This window comes from Ictalurus punctatus, chromosome 24 (assembly GCF_001660625.3).
Source record: "Ictalurus punctatus breed USDA103 chromosome 24, Coco_2.0, whole genome shotgun sequence".
NCBI classification, from domain to species: domain Eukaryota; kingdom Metazoa; phylum Chordata; class Actinopteri; order Siluriformes; family Ictaluridae; genus Ictalurus; species Ictalurus punctatus.
This window is the reverse complement of record NC_030439.2, coordinates 20,493,281-20,508,345: the sequence shown is the minus strand read 5'-3', so window position 1 is coordinate 20,508,345 and position 15,065 is coordinate 20,493,281. Positions and strand designations below refer to the sequence as shown.

At 39.3% G+C, this 15,065-nt stretch overlaps 1 protein-coding gene across 1 annotated transcript in view; it reads right to left on the bottom strand.

The window, feature by feature from the left end:
* Positions 1–15,065, bottom strand: part of LOC108257282 (NACHT, LRR and PYD domains-containing protein 12) — a 77,215-nt gene that overhangs the window by 42,922 nt on the left and 19,228 nt on the right. Inside the window, exon 10 of the mRNA XM_053675372.1 lies at positions 14,356–14,529. Coding sequence (XP_053531347.1) covers positions 14,356–14,529 — 174 coding nt within the window. The remainder of the gene's footprint in view (positions 1–14,355; positions 14,530–15,065) is intronic.

Sequence of the window (15,065 nt, the reverse complement as noted above, 5' to 3'; positions counted from 1 at the left end):
AAGGTTTCTTCCTCATATTGTCGTGGGGAGTTTTTTTCTCACCACCATTGTCTCTGGCTTGCTCATTAGGATAAATTTAAATCTATATCCAGATTTCTGTAAAGCTGCTTTGCGATGTCATTTGTTAAATGCACTATATAAATAAAATTGAATTGAATTGAATATGCACCTCAAACCCCCTCTGAAAGTGGTGTGAATTTTTGGATCTAAATGTGTCTTTGAGAAAATATCTCCAAGAAGAGAGCACTAAAAATTGTGAGGGTGGAACAAACAGTGGTGGTCAGCTATTGGTTTTTGGGAACAGTAATGATCAGTGATTGGTAACAAGCACAACACAGGCATTACACTGTTACAACTCGCTATCTTGAGACGGCAAGTTTTTGTATGCTGTGACATTTTGTGTGCAGATCCGAACTGCCTCCCAGACTTTCCAGTCTGCCCTAGCCTGCCTAGCCTCCCAGGATGACCTCACAGATTGGTGGCCATATTTAATGAGGAAGTCGAGAATGTGTGGGATGTTGGAGGTGGTTACATGTGATTTGTTGTTGGGAGATTGTTTGATTTGTGTTGCTTGCCCTTGTGGCTATCAAATTCTGTATTCTGACTGCTGTGTTGGTATTTGACTTTTGCCTGGTTTTTGACTTTGAGTTGGTTATCCCTAAATCTGTTTATGTATATTCTCTTCACTTTTGTATATATATGTTCACTTGGTTCACTGGCAGTAAGGGTGTGGCTGCCATTTCTTTTGGGAGAGGGTTCCTTTTGTCTCTGTTTCTTTGCTTAGGTAGTTAGGGAAGCATATTTGTATTTTTCTTTCTTTTCCTTTTAGGTAACTACCTAATAATAGAGTTCTTTTGTTTATTATTTTGGCTATGGCCCACCCTGAAGATATGCCTGGTTTGGTTAATTTGTACAATTATATGTATATTGTCTGTTACAATATACCACAACCTTTTTCACACAACCTTGTGTCGTTATTCCCTTATTTAAAGATCAATCCACTTGAATCCCGAGCTGGTTACTCTGTGCGGCCTAACCTAGACTGGGCCGTAACAACACGCCGATGGTGAATCAAAAGAACCTGCTCACTTAACTAATAACCACCTTATTCTCAACATTCTCATGGACTCCGAAGCCTTTTGTGTAAGACATTTGGTTAGCCATTTCCGGTTGTTCCAGCTTACTAGTTTTTCTTCATTGCATCTTTTGATACTCATTTAACATCTGATAGTTATTGTTAATAATTATGGATTTGAGGAAAACTGGTATTATGTGTGCAGCTAGGGGTTGGCCTTGAGATGATTTAGAATATCCATCTTCCTCCTAAACATGAAGAAGCTCTTCAGCTTTGGTTAAAAGCTTCCAAATACTGTACATTTACACTTTTCATTTGTGGAGAGAAGGCCTATGAAGGCGCACTATATCCAGAGAAACGTTTGTGCTCTGATGCTCCAGTGAAAACAAGAAAATGAAACTATCAACACAGGAAGATAAGTCAAACTGTGTAATCAATGTTAAATGTTACTGAGATTAGCAAGTTGTTTGATAGCCCAGTAGTATCCAGCTGATGCAGACAAGGATTCAGTTCTTTCATGATGTTTATCTGATATATCCAGGAGACTGGCTAGCTTGCAAGCCAACACTTGCTACGTCTGTTCATAACATCTTCCAGAGTTAAATAGGTACACTCTTAGTTCAGAACTAGCAGCTATGAAACCGCAAAAAATCTTGTGGCTGAATAAAAGTAAAGGCTTTCTAGTTGCATTAACGTTAAAAAAAAAACAAACAAACAAAAAAAAAAACCCTGTAGCAGTACTCAAAGTATTGAGTTACTTCAGTTAATAAAGTTTCTATTAAGGTAACCTGAGTGACTGCAGAGTTAGCTATTCATTTCTTCCCTCACACATCTCTCTTTAACAGAATTATTATTATTATTATTATTATTATTATTATTATTATTAATAGTAGTAATAAAGCAATAATATAAGAGAATAATAAGGTCACGTATCATGACGGAGCGGAGATAGGACGGATGCAAGTGCAGTATGAACAGTGTTTATTTTAAAGGAGAGACAGGCAAACTAGTCCAAAACGTGATCCATAAACGTAATCCACAATAGGCGAAGGTCAGGCGATCGGCAAACAGGCATACACAGGGTTAAACGTGAATCAAGGTCATGGTCACGGAAAACAGGGTCGATAAACAAAACGAGAAACATGAACTATGACGAGGAACTGAGAGCGGATAATCCAGCGTGAACTAACTCTAAACATGGACCGTGACTGTGACTACTAAACCAACTAATCTAACTCTACGATAATCTTCCGCGTTGTGTGCTGGGAGGCGCGCGGTATATATGCGGACATGATCAGCGTCTAAACTGCTAGCAGCTGAGGGCAATACAGACACACGTGAAATCCCAGCCAATGACAGAACAGGGAGGAGACATGACAGAAACATAAACAAAACACACGTGTCCAGATGTCACTACTGTCAACAATGGAAAAGCAGGTGCTCGCGCATTTGCGATTAGAGCACGCTGCTTCAAGGGGGAAATCATGACAGAACCCCCCCCCCCAAAGGCACTCATCCCTGGGGTGCCATGAGTCATCCCATTTCATTGGCAGCCCCAGCCCCCTGGGCTGAATGTCCCAAGCAGAGCCAGGAAACCGCACGGTGTTCTTGGCGGCGCAGGGAAGAGGAGCGACGTCCCTGGCTGAACAGGGAGGCAGAGTAATGACCACAGCTGGGCTGACAGGCTGAGCAACGTCCTCGTCGAAGCATGAAAGCGGAGTGACATTCACGGCAGGACAGGCGGGCTGAGCGAAGTCCTCAGCTGAGCATGAAGGCAGAGCGACGTCCTCGGTGGAGCAGGAAAGCAGAGCGACTTCCTCGGTTGAACAGGGAAACAGAGCGCTGTACTCAGCAGAGCAGGGAAGCAGGGCGACGTCCTCGTCGGAGCATGAAAGCGGAGCGACGTCCTTGGCTGAGCATGAAGGCAGAGCGACGTCCTCGGCTGAGCCTGCAAGCTGAACTTGGCTGGTCATGTCAGCCTACTGGGATGGGAGCAGAGCTTGGTTGTCCATGTCAGACACTTGGTTGTGCATGTCAGCAGACGTGGACGTGAGCAAAGCTTGGTTGTCCCCATCAGCTGACTTGGGCGTGAACATAACTTGGCTGTGCATGTCAGCAGATTCAGGCGTGAGCAGAACTTGGCTGTGCATGTCAGCAGACTCGGGCTTGAACATAACTTGGTTGGGTCATCAGACGGGAACATGAGCAGAGCTTGGTTGTTTGTTTCAGTAAACTTGGGTGTGAGCAGAATGTGGTTGGCCATGTCGGTAGACTCGGGCATGAGCAGAACTTGGTCGGCCACATTGGTAGTCTTGGGCGTTGAATGAACTTGGGTGACCGGGTCGGTAGACTTGGGCTGAACCTGGGCGACCGGGTCGGTAGACTCGGGCTTGGGCAGAACTTGGGTGACCGGATCGGTAGACTCGGGCTTGGGCAGAACTTGGTTGGCCGTATCAGTAAACTTGGGTGTGAGCAGAACGTGGTCGGCCATGTCACTAGACTTGGGCGTGAGCAGAACTTGGTTGTTAGGCTTAGATATTAGCGGAACTTGGTCAACTGGATCAGCAGGCTTGGACTTGGACCTCAGGGACTTGAGACTTGACTTGGACCTCAGAGACTAGAGACTTGACTTGGACCTCAGAGACTAGTGACTTGACTTGGACCTCAGAGACTAGAGACTTGACTCTCAGAGACTAGAGACTTGACTCTCAGAGACTAGAGACTTGACTTGGACCTCAGGGACTTGAGACTTGACTTGGACTTGGACCTCAGGGACTTGAGACTTGACTTGGACTTCAGAGACTGGAGACTTGACTTGGATTTCAGAGACTTGAGACTGGACTTGGACCTCAGGGTTGAGCTCTGGTGCTGGAGCCTCCCTGTTGACCTCTAGCTGGAGCTCGGCAGATGAGCCCACCTCGTGGGTCTCAGGTTCGAGCTCAGAGGTCGCCAGGTTAACCTCCGGCTGGGGCTCTGCATGAGTTTGCCTGTAATAGTGGGTAAACAGCAGGGCAGGTTTGCCTGCCAGACTCACCCCCCTGAAAAGTTGTTCTAGCTCGACCCTCACCTCCAGACTCCCGAACTGCATCATGAACTCCCCCACAAACTGTTCTACACTGTCCAGGTTCCTACAGTGCTTATCCAGTTGGAGCTGCACCCACTTGACGGGCCGGTCCAAAGAACCGGGACCACATGAATCGGAGCCATTGCTTCTCCTCTGGCTTAGGGTCTAACAGGCTGGAGAAATAGAATTGACAGTCTACCAGAGAATATTCTGAGGCACCCGAAAAATCCGTCAAATGGATCAGGAAGCTCCATAAATGTCCATTGTGGGAATTGGACTGAGTCCATAGCGGGACGGTTGGCATCGACTTCCGGGTTCTGCGTTTTCTCCGTTCTCCTGCTGCATCCATGTTTTGGCGGAAGATTCTGTCACGTATCATTACGGAGCGGAGATAGGACGGATGCAAGTGCAGTATGAACAGTGTTTATTTTAAAAGAGAGACAGGCAGACAAATCCAAAACGTGATCCATAAACGTAATCCACAACAGGCGAAGGTCAGGCGATCGGCAAACAGGCATACACAGGTTTAAACATGAATCAAGGTCGTGGTCACGGAAAACAGGGTCGATAAACAAAACGAGAAACATGAACTATGACGAGGAACTGGGAGCGGATAAAACGGATAAAACGAACTAAATGAACTAAACGAACTAAACGAACTAAACGATAATCTTCCGCGTCGTGTGCTGGGAGGCGCGCGGTATATATGTGGACATGATCAGCGTCTAAACTGCTAGCAGCTGAGGGCAATACAGATTCACGTGAAATCCTAGCCAATGACAGAACAGGGAGGAGACATAACAGAAACATAAACAAAACACATGTGTCCAGATGTCACTACGGTCAACAATGGAAAAGCAAGTGCTCGCGCATTCGCGCTTAGAGCACACTGCTTCAAGGGGGAATCATGACAAATAATAATAATAATGGCATTGTCATAGCAAATAACAACAATACTTCACAGTGCTTTTGTTATTTTATGATATGTACAAGCAAGTGCTAATTGTGCTAATATGAATTAACCCAGAATTCATAACTTTAGTGGAGAAGAAGAAAGTTGAGTCATTGTAGCATGTACCTATCCTGAGGGGAAAAACACTTATTGCATCCTAGAAGTATTAGTAATAATAATATTTTCTCACAAAACAAATTAATCTAAACTTTCACCTGCAACCCATACTATATACATTAAAGTACTAAAGATTTCCACTTAAGTCACTGTTAGATTTCCAAGTATCTCAGGAATCTCAGATTATGTCTTTCAGTCCTCCGTCAGCCCTTTTCAGCCTTTTACTTCTATTAACTTTTAGTTCTGTGCTATGAGCGAGAAAGTGTGGTTTTCCTCAGAGCATTTCAGATCTGGGGAGTCTAAATGAACACACACTGACACATGCATGCTCACAGAGACGTGCGGTTTATTCATGCAAAACAGAAGTATTTATACACATTGATAACAGTATTGCGTAGTAGGCGGGTTTCTGCTTGTGCAGGTGCTTAGACAGATTTAGACAAAACACACAGCACACAGGGTCTAATACAAAATAAGTCTAAATGTGTCTAAAGGATGGCAGTTGATCAGCTAATTTAAAGAGGTAATTAAATGAATACATTCATCATAGGTATTTGATAGCACAGAGATACATAAACAGAAACTATAACCCAGTATTCCCCATATCTAAGGTGCCTTAATAGCAGTTCATAATATAAGAGAGTACATGATATAGAGAATTTCCTTTCAGTCACAGTATATTGGTTTAGCAGAGGCTAGTCACTGTACATTTATCTCACAATTAGCAAACTATGTAAAATAACTTCTAAAAGTCTCAACATGTTCATCTGTCCACGAGTTTCACAGAAAGGCATACAATCAAAAACATTTCATTCGATTTATCTTTACAAATGTATTTACAGTTGTCCTACTGGAGCAGTATTTTGTGTCAACCACATTTTCAGTCAGGTTATATGCTTTTCGACGTTAATGTTATCTGAACTGCTCTGCACTTAAATAACCTTACGTCTAGAAGTTTCTAGAAGTAAGTCTTGTGATGCCCCGCCCTCCTGCCTCAAAATAAAAAAGTTGAACAGGTGCCTTGATTAAAATATTTAATAAAACAGAAACTTTTTTCCCCACCAAAATTTCATTTAGGAAATAAGTTAAAAATAGATAAAAAATGTGCCATTTGTGAAAATCTAACTTTTTCTGTAACTTTTTTTTTTTTACCGTCATCCTAGTGATTTTTAAAAATATTAGCGTTATAAAAATTTTTAAATCTCCGACACAATTCAAAAGAAAAAAAAAAAATCAAGAAATGCCAAACACAGGTAGTATTTATTTGAATCTTGATGCTGTCAATGTAAAAAAAAAAAAATCAGAGATACTTGAAATTTCATGTACAAGAAAAAGTATGTGAAACTTTTGGAATTTCATGGTTTTCTGAATAAATTTGTCATAAAATGTGATCTGACCTTCATCTAAGTCAGGGGTATTGACAAATATAATGTGTCTAAAAGAATAACACAAAAAAAAATTTCTGATCTTTCATATCTTTATTGAACACACTCATTCAACATTCAAAATGGCAGTGGAAAAAGTAAGTGAACCCTTAGAATTAATAACTGGTTGACCCCCACTTGGCAGCAATAACCTCAACCAGGCACTTCCCGTAACTGTGGATTAGACCTACACATCGCTCAGGAGGAATTTTAGCCCATTCTTCCTGGCAGAACTGCTTTTGCTCTGTCATATTATTTGGACGTCTCATGTGTATGGTTCTCTTCAAGTCATTCCATAGCGTCTCTATTGGGTTGAGGTCTGGGCTCTGACTCGGCCACTCCAAAAGGTGGATTTTGTTTTTCTGAAGCCATTCTGTTGTGGATTTGCTCCAGTGTTTTGGGTCGTTGTCCTGTTGCATCACCCAACTTCTACACAGTTTCAGCAGATGTACAGACATTGTCACATTATCCTGAAGAATTATCTAATATACTTGGGAATTCATCTTCCCCTCAATGATTGCAAGCTGGCCAGGCCCTGATGCAGCAAAGCAGGCCCAAATCATGATGTTTCCTCCACCATACTTTACGGTTGGGATGATGTTTTCATGATGATATGCCGTGCCCTTTCTACACCATATGTAGTGCTGTGGTGTTTCCAAATAGTTCAATCTTAGTTTTATCAGTCCTCAAAACATTTTGCCAATACCGCTGGGGAGTGTCAATGTGCTCTTTTGCAAACTTCAGGCGTGCAGCAATGTTCTTTTTAGTAAGCAGTGGCTTCCTTTGTTGTGTCCTGCCGTAGAGACCCTGCTTGTTCAACGTTTTATGTATTGTAGACTCATGAACAGAGATGTTAGCCACTTCCAATGATGCCTTCAAATCTTTGGCTGTCATTTGGGGTTGTTTCATTACCTCATTGATGAGTCTTCGTTGTGCTCTTGGTGTCATTTTGACTAGGCGCCCAATTCTTGGTAGAGTAGCAACAGTCTCAAAGTGTCTCCATTTGTAGAATGTTTGCCTAACTGTAGACTGGTGAATTTATAAAGTCTTTGAAATCACTTTGTGACCCTTGCCAGCTTTATGTAAATCAAAAATTCTTGATCGTAGATCCTCTGAAAGCTCTTTTTGGCGAGGCATGGCTCACATAAGCATGTGCTTCTTGTGCAGAGCAAACTCCAAAAGTTTGAGGGGTTTTTATGAGTCAAAGTAGCTGTAGTCCACATCTCCAAACTCATTTTCTTAACGAGACTCCAGGTGTGCTAAAACCTGACTCCAGCTTTTTAGAGGTCATTAACTCAAGGGTTCACATACTTTTTCCACAAGCACTATGAGGTTTTTTTGGTTGTTCTCAATAAAGACATGAAAGATCAGATTTTTTTTTTTTGTGTTATTCTTTTAGGCACATTATATTATATAATATATTATATAATATAATATATAATAATGGTCATAAAGGCCAAGCAGACAAAGATAAGTCATCCTGAGGGGCCGTGGAGGGACATATCATGGGACATGTGGTTGTTAGGGCAGGTAACCCCCAGTACTACTATAAGACCTCCCCTAGCCAAGGCTGACAAATTTTTCAGTGTCTCTGGTCAGCGAGCTGTCACAAGGCAATGGACATCTGATGCTTTCCCTCTAATAGAATGTGGAAAAGTTAACATCAATGAAAGACCATCTTGCAGTGTGGGAACTACTGTCAAATGTGATGTCATACTTTTCTAATACCAGCTGTGAAAGTGGAACACACACTGATTTTATTCTTAATTAATTAATTAATTAATTCTGGTACAGATCAGTATGTATGTATCACACCTCAATCATTATCGTGTAAGCTCTAAAACATTTTGGAAAACACTGCTAAATTGAACTCTCCAACTAAATTGAAGACTCTAGTTCATGCTTCACTCTTCAGCATGGCAGGTTGTCATGGTGAAAGACATGGGCTGAAACATAGAAGAGAGCAACTGCAACATTTAAAAAAAAATAAACGAAAAAAACCTTGAGTTCTACCAAGATGCCTGGATCCTATATCTCTTTGGAATTGTGTTATAAAAATTTGTCCTGATAGTAGTACAGCACTGCTCTGTAAAGTCCTGACCCATGTAGAATAACATCAAGCAAGCACAGCTACTCAGCTATGCAAAATTAACTAAATGTTTTTCATTCCCAGATTGTTATTCAGTGTCCAGGTGCCTCTGTGAATCAAGCAATTGTAAAAAAAAAAAAAAAAAAAAAAAAAAAAAAATCTGCATCAGATGAAAATTTTTCAAACCCTAAAAGAAAAAAAAAGTTTTATATTTAACAATAGCATCAACCATCAGTGCAATTTTGAATGCAAAGTTCAGTTAAGCTAATACCTTAGCTTATCTTAGAAATACATTTACTGTTTACAATCTATAACTCTTTATCAAAATAGGACCAATTCATGAAGCAAAAAGTTTTAAACAATTCTATCTAGTCTTAATATCTGCATAATTGATTTTTGTACACATGTATCTCAAATGCTTTTAACTCACATAATGTTCTTGAGTTTGTAATACTTATTATCTTTAAGACTGAGGAACAACTCCTTTTCTGAGTCTCCAAGTACATTCCCATACAGATCCAGTTCTCTCAGATGTGAGGGGTTTGATTTCAGCGCTGCAGTCAGAGTAACAAAGCCTTCAGATGAGATAAAACACAACTTCAACCTGCAGAGAGAAAATGACACACTTCAGATCACTCCATCATCACAGTCATTATGTCAATATAGCCTTGAATCTCTATGTATTACCATGAATGCTGTTTATTAAATATGAATATGTAATAAGTAAAAAAAAAAAAAAAAAAAAAAAAAAAACAGCAATATATACTGTGTGTGTATTGAGTGAGTGACAATTCTGTTGTTGGAAACATTTTATTGATAAGAGCGCTTAGAGGAAAATGGCCATATTGGTTCAAGCTGGCAGGAAGGATACAGTAACTCAAATAATCACCTTTTACAACTGTGGTGAGCAGAAAATAATCTCAGCATGCACATAACATCGAATCATGAGGTGGATGGGCTACAGTTTTTTTTTTTTTTTTTAAATAATCTTTCTAATCTTCAGCTGTTCAGTTTAGGCCCATGACAGCCTCAGATTTTTGTTCTTGGCTGACAGGAGGAGAACCTTATGTGGTCTTCTGCTGTTGTAACTCATCCACCTCAAGGTTCTATGTTTGTGTATTCTGAGATGCTCTTCTGCTCAGAATGTGTTCTGGTTGTAAAAATTGCTTATTTGAGTCACTATAGACATTCTGACAGCTCAAACTAGTCTCGTCATTCTCCTCTGATCTCTCTCATCAACAAGGTGTTTAAAAAAATTCACAAAAATACTCATGGATATCAAACAATTCATTGCAAACACAACACAGGTATATATATATATATATATATATATATATATATATATATATATATATATATATATATATATATATATATAAAGTCATTAAATTTAGGTGTGCAACAATTATTGGCACCTTTTTAGTCAATAATTTGTGCTACCTCCCTTTGCCAAGATAACAGCTCTGAATCTTCTCCTATAGTGCCTGATGAGGTTGGATAGCAAGGGATCTGAGATCATTCCTTGATATCCATGAGAACAGAGTATTTTTGTGAATTTTTCCAACAAAAGATCAAAAGGTTAAATAATTTTTCGCAGCCTTCTTTGCTAATATTTACCAACGGTGCCAATATTATTGGAGGGCTCTGTAATCCAGAGGGAAATATGTGAAAGGCTTGAGAAGAGGAGGCAGGACCTTATCTGCTTCTCACACCTCCCTGGTCACTGTCATGTGCAGTACCTGGAAGAGTGTCTGCAACCAATGCAGCACAAATTTCATCCGGCTTTAATTTCCAAGGGGCCAACCCAGTCCTAAATCCACAACTAACTGACCAAACTGTCTCTTCTTCCAGTCCTTTGGAAGTGCCAGTGGTGTTGCAAACAGCCCAACCCACCCAAGCAAGGCTTTCCTAACAGCTGACTAATCCAGCTGGTCCATTCAGGAGGGCCTGTCTTCCCCACTTACTCCTTGACCACATTATTAATTTATACTAATGAATTTCCAGGTAAATGTCTGCAGCCTGGTTTTATCATGGTGATAGAAGAGGAGACGGAACCTGCTCGCCCCTGATATGAGCTAACATCTTATGATGCCACTGCCTGATATTGCCGCTCCTTAATCTGGACAAGAGACTGGACGAACTCAGGAAGAGGATTCTGCTCCATATCTCCATATTTTTTCTCTGAGTAACGCTTGATTTTCAGCACCAGTGAGACAATTTCAACTGCAGGCTACTCAAGAACACAGCAGATCACGGCTGAGCAATGAGATTGCATCTGTGCTTTTACTGTAAACTTATGCCTATAGCACAGTAATCAAAAGAGAAGAGACTATATATATATATATATATATATATATATATATATATATATATATATATATATATATATATATATATATATATATATATATATAATATGAATACAACAGAAACTTGGCTGCTTTTCAGTTCGCTCAGCATTATCTGATTTGTTTTGCTCATTTCCACCATGTGCACCACACCCCCACCTGCCTCAGTGCCTTACTGATGTTGTGTTCTTAAATAAGTGGGCACTGGGAAATGTCTGACTTCCCAGTGGGAAAGATCCATTTCAATAGCTCTCCAACTCATTTGAACAACTCTCCAAACTCGTTTTTTCTGATCCGACTTTTATGACTTGCTATTCTGTTATGTTCAACATTATGGCACTCAGTGAAGAGTGAGAACAAGAAATAACCGTATGATTTAAGGTTTTTAAGCCTTTTGAGTTTCCGGTTATATTTGAACTTAAATACTTTGATCAAAATAACTGCTCTTACATGTCATTCTTGGCAATATTAATAGTGAATTTTCACATCTACTTTAAAAATAAATGAAGCACTGACAAAGCAACTCTTTAAATAAAGTTTTTGTGAATAATTACTATATTCATTCATTTCTGACTTTAGGCAGGTGAGCTTATGTGAAAACTCTAATATGGGAATGTTTTCTGAGTTGGAAATTTAATAGTTCCCAGTTGTCATGAATGCAGCATGATTATGACCAGGTCATGTGACTCTCAGAGAGATGATCTTACCTCAGTGTCTCCAGTTTACAGTGAGGATTCTCCAGTACAGCAGAGAGATGCTTCACTCCTGAGTCTCTGAGTTTATTCTTAGACAGATCCAATTCTCTCAGGTGTGAGGGGTTTGATCTCAGAGCTGAAGTCAGAGCAGCACAGCCTTCATCTGAGACACCACAACGTTCCAATCTGTAGTTAGACAATGACACTCTCTTCACTCTCTCAGTTCAGGAGGAACTATTTCAATCTTTAATCATTATGAAATAAACCATGAAAGCATTATATAAAAAACAAAGTAACAGTAACATAAATGCCATTTATTGTGTTTGTGAGGATGTGCACATGTCTGTTTGTTTCTCTTCCTTATGAGGACCAAATATCTCCAAGAGAAAAAAAAACTCTTACATTCGCATTACCAGTATGAAGTGACACAAATCCTATTTTCTGCCTTAATGTGACACCGATCTTAATTCTTCAGGACTGTGTGGACAAAAAAATCCTCGCAAGTTAAACATGTGTCACATTTTAGTATTGCGGATATCTCCGGATTGCAACGACCAAAACACATATGGTTAAACGACCGCATTATAACAGTTTAAAATAGCTTTTCAGTAGATTTCAAACAGCACCAAAGGCAGTGGAAATCAGGCATGATTATTTATATATTTTTAAGATATTTTTATTTCTGCTTGTATTTCATCATTTGTAAGTTGCTTTTGATAAAAGTATCTGCTCAATGAATAAATGTAAATGTAATATAAATGTAAAATAAGATGAATGTAGTTATCTTGACTACACAAAGTTAAAAGAGTTGGAAGATGAGCACAGATGAACTTGACTGGTTTATCTCTTGTTTAACTCTGCACACAATGGTCTGTGAGTGTTTTTCAGGTTTGGGCCCCTTAGTTTAGTAGTGAAAGGTATTGTTAAAGCTACAGCATACATTTTAGATAATTGTATGCTTCCAACATTGTGGCACTAGTTTGGGAAAGACCCAGTCCTGTTCCAGTATAACTGTGCCCCTGTCTGCGACAAAGCAAGGTCAATAAAGACATCAATAAAGACAACTCAAGAGTCCTGCACAGAGCCCTGACCTCACCCCCAATGAAAATCTTTGGGATCAACTGGAACATTGGTTGCAAGCAAGGCTTCCTCACCCAACATCACGACATCAGTGCTGGACCTCAATAATGCTCTTTTGATTTAGCAGGCAAAAATTCCCACAGCTACACTCCAAAATCTTGTCAAAAGCCTTCCTAGAAGAGTGGAGGCTGTTATAGCCCCAAAGAGGGGTCCGACTCTATATTAATGCTCATACTTTTGGAATGGGATGTTCAAAAAACTTGTATAGTTGTAACGGTCAGGTGTCTTTTGGCCATATAGTGCATGTATGCATTCTTAAAATAGATATAACAGGGTTCCCAAATGGTACAAAAAAATAAAGCTTTGGAGTGACCCCCTGGCTGTGTTCCCTGGATGCGTGCCATGTCATTCACTCTCTTTCTCTCCTGTTTCAGTCAGTGTGACAAAGTATATTAATGACAGACAAATTAAATTTGCATCAAAGCCCAATCTTTTTTGTCTTTTTGTATTTATACAGAATTCAGGTCTAGTGACTTTCAACAGCTTTTTCTGGACAATCAAAAATACATATAGGAAATTAGAGGTCAGTCAATTGATCAGTTTTGCTGATATATTGATTTCTATAGGAAAGCTAAAATATTATAAACAGAATTAGGAATCAAATTAAACGGTGTGTACTGAAATTAAATTATTTTTCTTATGTGACTCTCAGAGAGATGATCTTACCTCAGTGTCTGCAGTTTACAGTGAGGATTTTCCAACACAGTACAGAGACGCTTCACTCCTGAGTCTCCAAGAGTATTCTCAGACAGATCCAATTCTCTCAGGTGTGAGGGGTTTGATCTCAGAGCTGAAAACAGTACTGAACATCCCTCACATAAGGTATCACAACCAGTCAACCTGCAGACAAAAATGATACACTGTCCACTCTCGGTTTGGTGTGTGTCTCAGTGTGTGGAAACAAATCGTTCAAATAATTCACATACTAAACTAATCCCGTTGTATTGCATGCATAAATTTAAATGACAAAGCACTAGCAGTGAAATTACACAATTATGAACACACAAAAACATCAGGTTAATGTAGCATTATATACTAAGACTATACTAATGATAGCTTTAGTGTATGTGCTTGGTGACTAAATGGCTATCTGAACATTATCTGGTTACTGAAATTGTGTGGGTTTTTGGCTTACCAAAAAATGTTTAGATGATAAATTGTTGAAGTCAATTAATAAAGGATTTATTAGAAATAAATGTTTGCAGATAAAATAAACAAATAAAAAAAAACTAAAACCAGTATGATCAGTATCATCAAATATATGTAAAAACACAACTAATATTGATCAGTGACCACATAATTAGGAATTAAATTAATCAGTGTGGAGTGAAATTATATATTCATCCTTTGAATATTTGATGCTGAACCTAAAACCTCTGCTTCAGTCTCACTATTAGAGAATGTGTCTTACTGAGGAGCAGGTCATGTGACTCTCAGAGAGATGATCTTACCTCAGTGTCTCCAGTTTACAGTGAGGATTCTCCAGTACAGCAGAGAGACGCTTCACTCCTGAGTCTCTGAGGTCATTCCAAGACATATCCAGTTCTCTCAGGTGTGAGGGGTTTGATCTCAGAGCTGAATTCAGAGCAGCACAGCCTTCAACTGAGACACCACAACTACACAACCTGCAGAGAGACAATGACACTTATCAAAGAGTCACTGCAGTCTTTAATCAGTAAGATATACAACATCTTAATCATGAATATTATGCCAGTAAAAACATTCTTTTTGTGTTTGAGGAATTGTGTGTTTTAGCAATTTTTTTTTAACTTTATAAGGCGTCCAAGCACTGAAGTTGCTAGTTGTATTGATACGCTTACATATATTTGACATACTTTAGATATTTGCCAGCTCTGTACCTATAGCAATAACATATTTGTAATATGTGTTCTTAAATCTTTGACTGTTTTCAAGTGGTTTTCATATGCTTTATTACTGTTCATCTAAAATTGTAATCAAGAGACAGTGTTTCATTTTTAAAAAGAAGCATGCGTACATCTTCCTGATTATATTTAACATCGCTAATAATTAAAGTCAATTAGGTGGTTTGTTTTGGCAACTCCAGCATTCAACCAATTATGAGTAGAACAATTCACATTATGGTTTTGAATATGTAGAAAATACAACTAATATTGTAATCAGATAAGTAAGAATCAAATTA